Genomic DNA, 12120 nt, shown 5'->3' with positions numbered 1-12120 from the left:
TAAAGTGTGAAGAGGAGGCCACCGACCAGCTAGTGACGAATACAGAAGATACGGCGACTAAGACCAGTTTCCATTACTAGATCTCTTGTTTGCTTCTCACTCTTCACATTTAGACTCTCTTGCCTAACAGTCGCCCTGGTAGCAGTGTGATTCATATCCAAGTCTGACCAGTAACACAGCACTACTCCTCCAAAATATCTTCTCCTCCCATTCAGATACTCCTCTCCTTTGATCTGTCTATCCTCGATTACCGCTTCGGATCCTTCGCTGTACTTCTCACCTCATCACCTTTCACGAACTACTTCCATACCCTTCTCTCATAATTTACAACCGAGTCGGGATATTGAGATGATCTGGTCGTCGGAAGCAGACGCCAAGGTAAGCCAGTTATCCTCACATACTATGTGCCACGGTTATATACAAGGCTAACGTTTCAAGCTCTTCGTGGGTGTCTTGAATCAGTTGCGCGGAAAGTTGAAGGTCGACTATCAAGAACTAGCTACGCATATGGGCGGAGGTACTTTCTGCCCTTTCTCAGTTTTAAATGAAGGATATATACTGACCAACATAGATTGCACCTCCTGCGCCGTTGAGCAGCGCATGATACGGCTCAGGAAGCAGGCAGCCAGCGCATCCCCAGCAGCGTCCACTGGCACTGGTGGTGGAACTGCTAATACCACCCCGACTACAACCCCAAGGAAGCGTAAGGGAGATGGTCTAGCCACCCCTGCGAAGAAGAAGACCAAGACAGTTGCTGCTGCGTCTGCCAAATCGGAGGTCAAGAAGGATGATGCCACTACCGTCAATGAGGATGGAAAGGCTGAAATCAAGGTCAAGCCAGAAATTAAGAATGAGCCTATGGAATGATGGTCTGCTAAGGCTCGGCCGTTATCTATGTCTTCCTATGGATCTCTGGGCGACGGCATTTTGTATTGATCTACATACGGGGACAGGAGAATGCTGGTGGGATAGACCTTGCTTGATGGATGGAGATAGTAGCAATAGGAAGATATAAGCACTGCATCATACGATTAAGTGATTCCACGATTAATTTACTTCCGTCGCCATGTAAAGACATCAAAAACGACCTAGGATAAACAAATTATCTCTATGGACAGTCAGCCTGTAGGTCAAGACGGGATCATAACCCACAGCCATGACGCCCTAGTTCTTGTCCTTCGCTGCAGACGAGATATGAGCCTCAACACCAGAATCGTCCGATACCTCCTCCTCCTTGACCATCTTCTTTGTCTGGCGATTCTTCTTAGGGGTCGGTGTGGTAGGCCCATCGTCTGACACCTCCTCTTCCTTAACCTTCTTGGTTGCGCGTCTCTTCTTGGGCGTTGGTGTAGCAGAGCTATCATCGGCAGGGCGCTTCCAATTCATACTGAATGAAATACCGGACTTGATCCCCTTGCGATATTTGGCTAGGTGCTCCTTCAGGGCCTTTGCCGTGGGTTTATCATCACCGGCTGTTGTAGTTAGCATCCATTGTTTCCTGATATTTGTTCATATGAGGGAAGAAGGTGAAATGGACTTACGCCAGCCTTCGGCAATCTTGTCTAAATCTAGAGTCAGAGTCTGGGTTTCAAAAATGGTCCGCCATAGCTGGTGTTTCCTGGGTTAGAGAATGTGATGATTGGGTATCTGTTCAGGGACACGGTACCAGTTCCTCATTTTCTGGGGTCCAGCGCATGGTCGATGGTTGATTAGTTTGGATGTGATGTAAGGGGAGAGCTTGAGGTGAGGAGTAGCAGAGGTTATTGTGTGTGAGGTAGTTTAAGTGTAGGCGAAGCGGAGAAAGTCTTGAGACAAGATATAGAAGCTATTATGCTGTCTAGCTGAGATGCACCAAAGTGAACAAGCCTTTGGTGGAGGTAGGTTGATTGGAGAGGGGTGCGGCGATCAAGTCTGTTGTGCAAAGAGATATTCCGACGCAGCAGCCCAAGAAAGACAGGTCATTTAGATGTGAGACTCTAGTATTCACTGGCTAGCAGTCACTGTTTCGTTTCCCGGGCAAGCCGGAAACAGCGGTGCCAAAGTAGACAAGTCAATCAATTCTCTGTGAAAGAGACTTAGTAGGCATGGGCAGGCGGGATACAGGAGAGACCAGATTTATCAGCTCATAGAGTAGTATACCATTCGGAACTCGACACAGGGCTACATGTGAACTCACGTAGGGCACTTCGCAAACACGTGCCAGAGAATGGGAAGGTAAGGGTTGTCATTTTGTCCGTTCAGCATTATCAGTTTGTCCCAGACATGCTGCACGGTGGGATGATCAAACCCAATGTTGAGTACATGGCATGGAAGGGACTACGCTACTCGTACAAAACATGGCGACTTGATGGGCAAGGCGAACTTTGCATAAGACGTCAGTAGTGTCATTGGTTGTCTAGCAAGTCATCATTCGGTTTGGTTACTTCCTTGGGTGCAAAGTAAGACCTAGTTAGGTGAAGGTGAACTAGTAGCCTTAGGCCCAGTTTTGTTAAGAACTGGCTATAATAGCGTGATGTTATTGAGCAGGGGTGAGTTGCAAATCGATCGAGATTCGAGAATCTGCCCGAGATCTGAGTTACTGACTAACAAAAGGGTGATTGATTGGCCCGTCGCTGACCTAAAAAGGAAAGGCGCGCTGCAAGTGCCAGGCATGCAGGCATCCATGGTTTCATGCAGGCCTCGAAAGGTCCCAAAAGTATATCCCCTCTCCCCTCACCACCATCATATCAGTAGTATTGTCCAGATTTTGCTAATTCTTGCCTACACTCTAGGCAATACATATCATTCCCGCATGGTCTGAGAAAGCTTCCATTTTATGATGATTACTCCAACAAGTTAGTTTCATCCTCTGTGGGAATCGCGGGACTAGTGCGTGGATAGCCGCAATAACGACCACAATACTAGTGCCATGAGGTGGAGGGTAAAGTCGGGATGACCCGGCCATTCAAAAACTCGTAATCTGGGTTCAAATTAGCTCTGGTCCTGAATACCCCGCCAGGCCTATATGTTTTCAATTTTTTTACTTCCTCGCTTTCCCCTCTCCATTTCAAGCAGTCCAATATCCATCATGGCCTCTTCCACCGTTGTCCTTGTCCCTGGTGCCTGGCATCAGCCGTCCTGTATGCGCCAGCTGCAGGATGAACTGACAAGCCGGGGGCTAAACGCCATCACTGTTGCTCATCCGTCCATTGGCAACACCGCACACCCGCTGAAGACCATGGTGGATGACAGGGCGAGTCTGCACGCCGTCATCGAGGATCTCGCTGATAACGGCCATTTCGTGACTGTAGTAGCTCACTCTTATGGAGGTGCAGTTACCTCGGGCGCATCTGAAGGGTTGGGCGTCGCCGAGCGACGTGCGGCTGGCAAGCCAGGTGGGATTGTTATGATTGTATACCTTGCAGCCTTTGTCGTCCCTAAAGGCCAAACTCTTCTCGGTTATTTCGGTGGAGTCGCCCCTTCCTTCTGGGAGATTAAGGTTGGTTTTGTCAAGTAAATTGAGCCATTCTGCGTGAACACTTCTGAATAGTTGGTGGACCAGGGTGACTTTATCTATGCCAACAATCCGACCATCAGCGATCCGGCCAACCTCTTCTACAATGACCTACCCAGCGACGTCCAGGATTACTGGATCTCTCAGCTCCTCCCCATAACAGCGGGGTGTTCCCAAGTACCCAACACTTACGAGCCGTGGAAGTATATTCCATGCACATATATCAAAGCCAAGCAGGACCACGCTCTGTCACTGGAGATGCAGGAGAACATGATCGCCACAATGGAATCCGTTACGACCCGGACCCTGGACTCTTCTCATTCGCCTTTTTTGAGCATGCCCCGTGATGTCGCCGTGCTGGTCCAAAAATCGGTTGAGGAGGGACTGGAAAAAGCCACTGGTTTGGTATTTCTACCGCATGATTTGTGTTAAAATCTGTTTTGAATGGTACTTCTATCTATGCACACTTCGAAATTGTATCATCAGCTTGAACCATGTTATATAATATGTCCACTATGATCATCCAAATATTGGGATACGATGCCCTACTGGTGATACATCTCAGCACTTCAGAGCACATTAGCACCTGTGATCATAGCAACGAATCTGACCAAGATCCTGAGATCAGCCATCTCACAATCAGCTTGGAGAACTATTCAAAGGTTCATGTCAAGCACGAGGAAGTAGCGCAACCTGCTAGCGGCCGTTATGCCGGCTAGTAACCAGGATATTCGTGGCTAGTGATAGCTTTACAAGGTCTTCTTCTTGTCGGCTTTTGTTTAAAATGTCGCCACGTCTGCGTGGTGTAGCCTGACAGCGATACTCACAGTATACTGTTTTGGCCCACTTAACAGCGAAAACATTGACTTAAAAAAAGGTGCAATTAGCTAGACCTCGCTAGTACTTCCAGTGACCCTCCGGAGGCGGTGAGGTGAGGATCTGGATCTGCCTCCCCGGCGCTGCCTCGATTCTCTCCACTCCTTCTACCCTCTGCCTCTAGCCTGAACTCATCATTCGTTAATCTATCCATCCAATGACTGCAGATCCTTCGCAGTACACCAGTGGGCGTTCTCTTTTACTATGTCATCATAAAGGGAAGAAGACCCTCGTTGCTTGTGACCAGTGCCATCGCCATAAGCTCAAATGCTCGCCTCGATCCCAAGGATGCGCCCGCTGTCATCGTACGCCTCCACTTCCCGCTGCCTCACCCGGCCATTTCTGATCAACCCCAGGATTAGGGATACAGTGCACTTCCAGTCGCCCGATTATGAGACGCGGAAGGCGACCAACTAGACAAACGCCCCCAGTCATACCTCCTCAACTATCGGAACATCCATTGTCGGTGCGGCCCATGACACCCCCCCCCCCGGCTTATGTGCAGATGTGCTGAACCCGACTGCAGGATGCACCTGATTATCCTGTATTGGACTGTCTTTGCAGTCTGCAGATTTTGACGTCGGAACAAGCCACGCCCAGGTATTCCCCCCACTTCCATCATGCCTTGGAGCCTATCACGCTCACCACAGACAATAGCGCTTCCCCGCTTCAACTTTCACGTTTCGAGGCCTGTCGTCTGTTGGAGCACTTCTATGCTTCACCCAATCAAGAATTTCATGCCTTACTCATCCGAAAATGCAGACTCCTAGATCAGTGTGCCCCAAGGCCCATACTGCCAACCCTGCTACTTTCAATCCTATGTACGATTACGGACTTCTCCCGAGCAATGAACCTTCAGCCATCTTATACGCTACAGGTGTCGCTTGTTTCATGCCGTCGGCGGAGCAGTCACTTTATGTATCCGAACGAACAGTTAATCAGCGGATGGCTCAAGGACGCTATCTCCTTGACAAGCTAATACAGCATTTTCACCCCAGGACATTACCCGATACTAATCATGTGCTCGATGACGCCTTAACGGCATTTATTATGACAAGTATCGCCCCGAGCGAAAGATCGGTCGAGTCGAGTTTGCAATACTGGCTTATATTTCTCAGATTTGTTGTTCAAAAGTTGGAGCTACACAAAGATGTACCCAATCTTAGTCAGGATGATAAAGAGGAACGGAGGAGGTTTGTCCTTAATGCCAGAATATACATTAGCCACAAGGTCGTTGATATTGAGATCATGACAGGTTATGGTGGGCAACCTATATCATAGATCGACATGCGGCTTTGTCATTCAACGGACGACCGCGAATCACCGACAATGAATGTCTGTTTCTCCCGATTCCACGCCCTGATGCATTATGGAATCAGCCTGGCCCATTACTTCCCCAGGGTCAAAAGCCAGGCGCGCATGAAACAGTACTTAGCTATCATGTTGGGAATCTGGATATGCTAGGGCTTTTCCTGCCTCTTTCAAGGTAGGATTTCCTGTGGTTCGCCAATTTCATGCCGTCGTATCTGAATCTAGTGCAGGATTCTGGGCGAAATCTTGGAATATCGCTTCCTTAGCGACCATTCAACATTTAACACATGCCCTGATCTTTTGAACACGGTGCAAACGAATATTTTGCAGCACCTCAGGTTGTGGTATCAATCTTTTGAGGCTCTTGTAGGCTCGGAGTTCAGATCGATTGCTGAGCCAGATTGCCATTCATGTCCGGTAGCAGAAGTCCCACCAGTGGCCTACTATGGATTTCACATGTACCACTGCATGTTTGTATTACTACATGGTCCAATGGACGTGGTGCGGATGTATCAAGACCTTACATGGCAGTCTTCTGCCGACTTTCTGACAGCCGGCGAGCATGCTGTAGCTTGTGCAAATGTGAGTCACCACTAATTGCGTTGGCATATTCTGAAGAAGAACCCGACGTTCTATCTTTTCGTACACACCTTTGCTCACATGAATTCGATGAAGGTTGCCCGACACATATTGCGGATCGATCCACAACTGTCTCTGATGTATAGATTCTTCGGGACCTACTTTTTACAGTCTTCATTCATCTTTCTCATTCTGGCACAAAAGCTGGGGAAGCAATCAGACGACTTGATCTTACGCAATTGTTCTATAAATCTACAGGTTTTGGACATGTTTGTAGCTGCGACAAACATGGACTACCAACGCACGTTTGCCAAGCTCTTGCGCCGGACACTGTCATTCAATATGGCTGAATCTTCCGGGGATATTGCCCCCGACCATAGTCAATCGATGCCAGGATTTACTGGTGTCCCGCAATTATCTTTGGATCCAGAAATGCTTCGTTACCGCTGGGCCCCAGGCTATAATGGATTGTGGGTTGGCCCAATTAGCTGAAAATAGATCAAGCATACCGTCTATTCACATCTGTATTGAAACCCGCACTGCCAGGCCTTCCCGAAGAGTTATAAGGGGTCTAACAATTGCCATTAGGCTACCAGAGCTTTATATAATATGGCTTGGTCCAGTTATGGCTTGTATGGCCTGCTGGGCAGAACGCCAATGTCTACCCAGGACCCGGAATCTGTGCAATCTATCCGTCCAAGTCTGATCCGAGTCCATGTGGACTGTTGATATGGTTCGGCCACTGCCGTAGACAGTTGCGTTACCAGTCTCGATATCGGGAGATGGGGCTGTGATGAACCGGATCCAATCTCTCTGAACGCGGTCGACAAGGGCGGCGTTTGTCGGTGCTTCGGCTGGCAGGGCCTCGTCTGCAACTCTTATTGCATCTGCGAAGCAATTAAAAATATATATCAAGTCGACGCAATGCTGGGCAATCCCTTGCCTGGGTCCCGGAAATGGGTTGCCCACACTCATGCGATACGAGTGCACCGCAGTAGGACGGGGAACGATAGGACTTTCTGTATGCTTATTTCTGGGCGCTTCCCAATCCCTTAGTTCTTGTCTGGCACATTGCACAGGATACCCGAACTGTATATCCGTCAACAGCTGAAGCACCCGTGTTCTAAGCTCCGTCGGGGAAATGTCTGGGTGGAAGCCGTAGGCCTGGTATAGTTCTTCCAAGAACTCCTTCGACTCCACCCCTGTATATAGTTTTTCGCTCAGATGCTCATAATTTTTGATTACATTTACCTCTTTCATGTGTAAAAGACCCTGTTCTTTGTCAGCATATGATGTTGGCCCCGTACAATGGGCTGACTAACCTCGACATCGGTATCACCGATTAGAACCGGAATTACCTCGGTACGAGAGGCCGGTATTTCCGTAACAGATTCACTCTCTGGGCCATCAAGGTGAACCTTCCAGCGACCATTTGGCCTTTCTGAGATTGTAAGACCGTCTTCCACTAAGGGACAGACAATGGAACCCAACTTGCCAGCCGCTCGCAGGATCTCCGCGGGCGGAAGGTTTGCCATGAAAGCCATTCGCGAAATAGCATCGCCTGCGGGAGCTCCTGCATGCTGACAGAAAGCACTCCAGCGCACGTTGGAGACGTCCATCGAAATGGGACCGAGCACACCAACAGTTCCCGATTGAATGATTCCTCGCTGAACCAAGGGCTCGCCTCTGCCAAGAATAGCCTCCAGGACGTGGGCATGCGACGAGCTTCCACCTGCTGATTGACCTCCGACGGTGACCTGGGTGGCATCACCGCCGAAAGCACCAATGTTCTGACGCACCCAGCGAATAGCGGTTCGCTGATCGCTCAGTCCGAAATTGCACCCTTTCTTCTGACCTTCCGGTTGGGCTTGAATGATCTCGGATGAAGCCGCGAAACCAAACATGTTGAGGCGGTAGTTGATGGTGGCCACAATCATGGGAGTGCCTAGCTCAACCGATTTCTTAACGAGGCGAGCCGGATCTATTAGGCAGTCAGTGGTACTGTAGCTGATTACACCTGATCCTCAAGCTAGCAACTTACCCCACATCGGGTCTGTTCCTGCACCGAAGCTATACGCTCCTCCATGGATATACACGTATACTGGCAATTTCACTCCCTGCGCATCGAAACCGGCTGCAGCAAGGATCGCAGCACTGGGTCTTGTTATGAACAGATTGAGACAGTCGAACTCCGACTCCGTTACGTCGGCCGGGAACTCGAGATGAGATTGAAACTCGTCGGTGTTGTTAGGTTCCTGCGGCTGAGGGCAACGAGGACTAACGCACAGATATCAAAGTTAGCGGGCTATAGTCCCGCACACTCCGAAGCAATATGTCGACCTACCCGTTTCGTGTTGCATCAAATTCATCCCGGGGTAAGCGATCACGGAGCAATGCATGCTGCCATCTCGCCGGCACAGTCCCATACGGGATCCCTCGAAACTCCTCGATTCCTGAGATGGGTGATTTTCGACCGATCACCCGCTGAAAATATGAGGGCGAGGTTTGCGTTGGGACAATGACGACTACTGGGTCGCTGGACGAGGCGGGAGCCTGGTCAGGATCCTCGGGCACCCGAAGCTGACGCACTGCAGCAGCCATAGTGTCTGTCTGAAGGAGGGAATAGCAATAAACAGGTGTTTGCGGTCCCGAGAAACATGGTCGGCGCGGCTAATGATTTATACCTGTCGGGATCGACCATCGTGGAGTTGCATCCCTAGGGTGGATCCCCCTTGTTTCCGTTTGCTGTTCGCGGCCGTCCGCATCCCAAGCTAATCCGTCCCATACCCAATCAGCATCGCTGTTCGGACCGCGCCGTTGAACTCTAGTCGGTGAATTACGCTGCTAGTATTCGGGCAATTTCCTTCTTTACGGCTGGGATCTCATCCATTCGGTCGGCTGACAGGGCTTCTCCGCAACCCCGGCTTTGGGGACGAGAAAAATCTGGGGTGAAAAGGATAAACTCATCCCCAAGTTGCCTCACTATAAAAAGCACATCCTGACAGCGCCCATTGCACAATGTCTTGCTCTCTCCTTGTGCGTTCAAGTCGGTTATCCGTCTGGCTGTCTAAATACTCTCTTCACTATGACGGCTCCAATGTCAGCTGCGGCTGCCGCCCGAGCTGACTGGCGTGCCATTGCAATCTGCCTGTTCATCACCATTGCAGCCTTTCAATTTGGCTTCGACTCATCCTATTACTCTGGTGCGTCTGCAGCCTTAACCCTTCTGCTGACCAGCGACCCGCTGAAGTCCATGATACTGGCGGACCTGCTTTGATTACAGTACACTAATACACATCCCTATAGGTATACTGGTAATGGAGCCCTTCATCAAAGCCTATGGGCATTATGACAGTGCAACCGGCGGCTATGTCCTCAGCTCTAGCATTCAGTCTCTCACCACCAGTATCATCAATGTCGGTGAGCTCGTCGGCGCCGTATCCTCATACCTTGTCGATGACAGAATCGGTCGCCGAGGGGGCTTGTTTGTTTCAAGCACATTTGTTGTCTTGGGGGTGATCTTTCAGGTCTCCGCCGACAAACTTGCTCTGTTGATTGTTGGGCGGCTACTCCTAGGTCGGTACTTATTCATTGACCGACGCTGTACCACCGCTGCAGTCGCCGATACGTTGCAACTGTTACTAACCGATGCGTAGGGTATGCCGTGGGTCTGATTTCGTGCTTGATTCCGCTATATGTCGCCGACTGTGCCCCGGCCCGGTTCCGTGGGGCTCTGGTTTCTCTCTACCAATTCGATGTTGGTCTTGGACTGCTACTGGGTGTCATCGTGGACAATGCGACCAAGAATCGGAACGACAGCGGCGCTTATCGGATCCCCATGGCGGTTCAGGTGGTCTTCCCAGTTATTTTGGTCCCGGGGCTTATCTTGTTTGCCCCTGAATCACCTCGCTGGCTCTTGAAGAAGGGGAAGACGGAGCAAGCCCGTGCAGCTCTCCGTCGCTTGCACGGCAATCGACCCGACGTGATCGAGAGCGAAGTTTTGTACATATCCGGGACACTCGAAGAAGAACGTCGCGCTGAAGGTTCGTGGAGGGAGCTACTACACTGGCATCAGGATGGTCGCAAAGCATACTTGGGTATGGCACTACAAGGTAAGATGGAAGGCCCTTCTCCTTCTATTGTTTTCCGATACTAAATGTCTTCTCCCCATCAGCATGGCAACAGGCCTCTGGAATCAATTTCATCACCAGCTACGGAATCGTTTTCTTCTCGGCTATCGGGATGACCAATTCATTCCTGATCCAGATGGGCTTGTATCTGGTCCCCATGCCCGCGGTATGGCTGAACCAGTACTGCGTCGAGCGCTTTGGCCGTCGCCCTATGCTTCTTCTCTCGTGCGTCCTTGTTGCCATCGTGCTTCTGATTGTCGGCGGGGCCGGAACAGCATCCCATAAAACTATGACTCTCGATCGATTGATTGTCGCTATGGTATACATTTACATGATCGTGTATAATCTTTCTTTGGGCCCCGCCGTTTGGGTCGTTACCTCGGAGATTGCTGCCGGACCGAACCGCAGCAAGCTGATGGCTACGTCGACGGGAGTCAATTGGTTTTGCAGCTGGATGGTGACTTTTACCTTCCCATATCTCTTCGACAGCGATGCTGCCAATTTGAGCGCCCGAGTCGGCTTCATCTACGGTAGCCTGATGGTCGCAGCAACGGCTTGGATATTTTTTCTGCTTCCGGAGACGGCCGGACGCACGTTGGAAGAGATACAAATCCTCTTCAAGAATGGTGTCTCCGCCCGCAGCTTCAAATGTATGACAAATATTCCCCCTTGCTTATTGTTAGTCAACAACGTGATTTACTAATTCGTCTTTTTGCAGCTTATAACATTCCCGGAGTGCCAGGTGACTCTGTCCTCGAGGAGAAGAAGGAGGCTCATGCGACTGAGGTGGAGGAGGTATAGGGAAGGGGTGCCGGACTTGACTCACATTGCGCGTGTGGTAGACTATATGTGATGTTATTCAGTGATCAGTTGCTGCGAACCTAATTCTTGTCTCGCTTGCGATAAAGCGTTTCGCGGGCACAGAAATTATAATCTGTTTTCTGGCATTATTTTAGAGCAATAAATAGACTCCGAAGTTCCAGTACCAGTTACTAATGCATTTTATTCTTGTAGAGAGCGTAAAGAAGATGCATCTAGTGTACCATTGCCATACTTACAAATATCTACCCGGTACCAGTCTTTAGTTCTTTAGGCTCGGCCGGACCTCGGGTAAACGGGGTTTCTGTCTGCTACACGAAAACGCGCAAACTGAAGCGAACCATGATTATGGTATCGAAATAAGTTTAACGTTGTCCCTTAAGGGTCTGCAGTGTCGGCAGGCTCCGACAGGGGGTGATTGTATCAAACAATAGCACCATGGTGATGGTAGTTATAGATGGACTCTTCACCGTCTAAGAAAGAAATCGACCATGAAACGAGCCCATGCAAATGACATCAGCGTAAGAGTTTTGCTGAACGATGTTTACCCGTCCCTGACTCCTAAAGTTTATTATGCGAACGAAACTTTAATAGCATTAGGCTCGCATTTCTCCATGTTCTGTGACCCTGAACCGTCCACCGAGACGAGGGCGTGGTCGGATCGCCCGGTTGATCGACCGTGGCTGATTTTTGGGTCCGAGGGACATTGTTTACTTGAAACCATTTATCGTCGAGAAAACCATGCATTGATTGCTTGGCAATCCCACCTGTCGAGTTTTTTTTTTCCGAAGACAACATGGCGAACTTTACCTCGGAGTCAGGGTCCTGGAGTAGGCGACCCAAAAACATGGTCGGGATATGTAACACGCCGTTGGTGCGCCGGCACAGGACCCCTAATCCAGGGTCCTCGGT

The 12120-nt window shown here is 49.9% G+C and overlaps 7 protein-coding genes across 7 annotated transcripts; 5 read left to right on the top strand and 2 right to left on the bottom strand.

Annotated features, from left to right (window-relative positions):
* Nucleotides 1-348: 348 nt before the first annotated feature.
* On the top strand, nucleotides 349-867 carry BO87DRAFT_386660 (uncharacterized protein; the record flags this gene model as incomplete). Its single annotated transcript, XM_025624770.1, has 3 exons — nucleotides 349-378; nucleotides 439-517; nucleotides 572-867. The coding sequence occupies 3 exons, from the start codon at nucleotides 349-351 to the stop codon at nucleotides 865-867; spliced, it is 405 nt and encodes a 134-aa protein (XP_025479643.1).
* A 297-nt stretch (nucleotides 868-1164) lies between these two features.
* BO87DRAFT_425942 (uncharacterized protein) lies at nucleotides 1165-1696 on the bottom strand (the record flags this gene model as incomplete). The annotated part of the gene is made up of 3 exons (XM_025627333.1): nucleotides 1165-1472; nucleotides 1542-1608; nucleotides 1667-1696. The coding sequence occupies 3 exons, from the start codon at nucleotides 1694-1696 to the stop codon at nucleotides 1165-1167; spliced, it is 405 nt and encodes a 134-aa protein (XP_025479642.1).
* Nucleotides 1697-3067: 1371 nt separating this feature from the next.
* Nucleotides 3068-3925, top strand: BO87DRAFT_308342 (alpha/beta hydrolase; the record flags this gene model as incomplete). Its single annotated transcript, XM_025619429.1, has 2 exons — nucleotides 3068-3478; nucleotides 3542-3925. The coding sequence occupies 2 exons, from the start codon at nucleotides 3068-3070 to the stop codon at nucleotides 3923-3925; spliced, it is 795 nt and encodes a 264-aa protein (XP_025479641.1).
* A 568-nt stretch (nucleotides 3926-4493) lies between these two features.
* On the top strand, nucleotides 4494-5587 carry BO87DRAFT_53585 (Zn(II)2Cys6 transcription factor domain-containing protein). Its single transcript, XM_025629362.1, has 4 exons — nucleotides 4494-4674; nucleotides 4732-4835; nucleotides 4896-4969; nucleotides 5027-5587. Exons 1-4 carry the CDS (start codon nucleotides 4527-4529, stop codon nucleotides 5346-5348), a joined length of 648 nt encoding a protein of 215 aa, XP_025479640.1. The 5' UTR covers nucleotides 4494-4526; the 3' UTR covers nucleotides 5349-5587.
* On the top strand, nucleotides 5420-6751 carry BO87DRAFT_396939 (fungal specific transcription factor domain-containing protein; the record flags this gene model as incomplete). Its single annotated transcript, XM_025625273.1, has 4 exons — nucleotides 5420-5562; nucleotides 5625-5855; nucleotides 5911-6262; nucleotides 6356-6751. 4 exons carry the CDS (start codon nucleotides 5420-5422, stop codon nucleotides 6749-6751), a joined length of 1122 nt encoding a protein of 373 aa, XP_025479639.1.
* On the bottom strand, nucleotides 6705-8860 carry BO87DRAFT_334518 (carboxylesterase; the record flags this gene model as incomplete). Its single annotated transcript, XM_025620448.1, has 4 exons — nucleotides 6705-7531; nucleotides 7582-8240; nucleotides 8301-8536; nucleotides 8604-8860. The coding sequence occupies 4 exons, from the start codon at nucleotides 8858-8860 to the stop codon at nucleotides 6860-6862; spliced, it is 1824 nt and encodes a 607-aa protein (XP_025479638.1). The 3' UTR covers nucleotides 6705-6859.
* A 367-nt stretch (nucleotides 8861-9227) lies between these two features.
* BO87DRAFT_415932 (sugar porter family MFS transporter) lies at nucleotides 9228-11282 on the top strand. The gene is made up of 5 exons (XM_025626718.1): nucleotides 9228-9462; nucleotides 9566-9835; nucleotides 9916-10371; nucleotides 10434-11039; nucleotides 11108-11282. The coding sequence occupies exons 1-5, from the start codon at nucleotides 9345-9347 to the stop codon at nucleotides 11188-11190; spliced, it is 1533 nt and encodes a 510-aa protein (XP_025479637.1). The 5' UTR covers nucleotides 9228-9344; the 3' UTR covers nucleotides 11191-11282.
* Nucleotides 11283-12120: the final 838 nt, after the last annotated feature.

Source organism: Aspergillus neoniger, assembly GCF_003184625.1.
Source record: "Aspergillus neoniger CBS 115656 unplaced genomic scaffold BO87scaffold_16, whole genome shotgun sequence".
NCBI lineage: Eukaryota > Fungi > Ascomycota > Eurotiomycetes > Eurotiales > Aspergillaceae > Aspergillus > Aspergillus neoniger.
The sequence above is the reverse complement of the archived record's forward strand: the minus strand, read 5'-3'. Positions and strand labels throughout refer to the sequence as shown.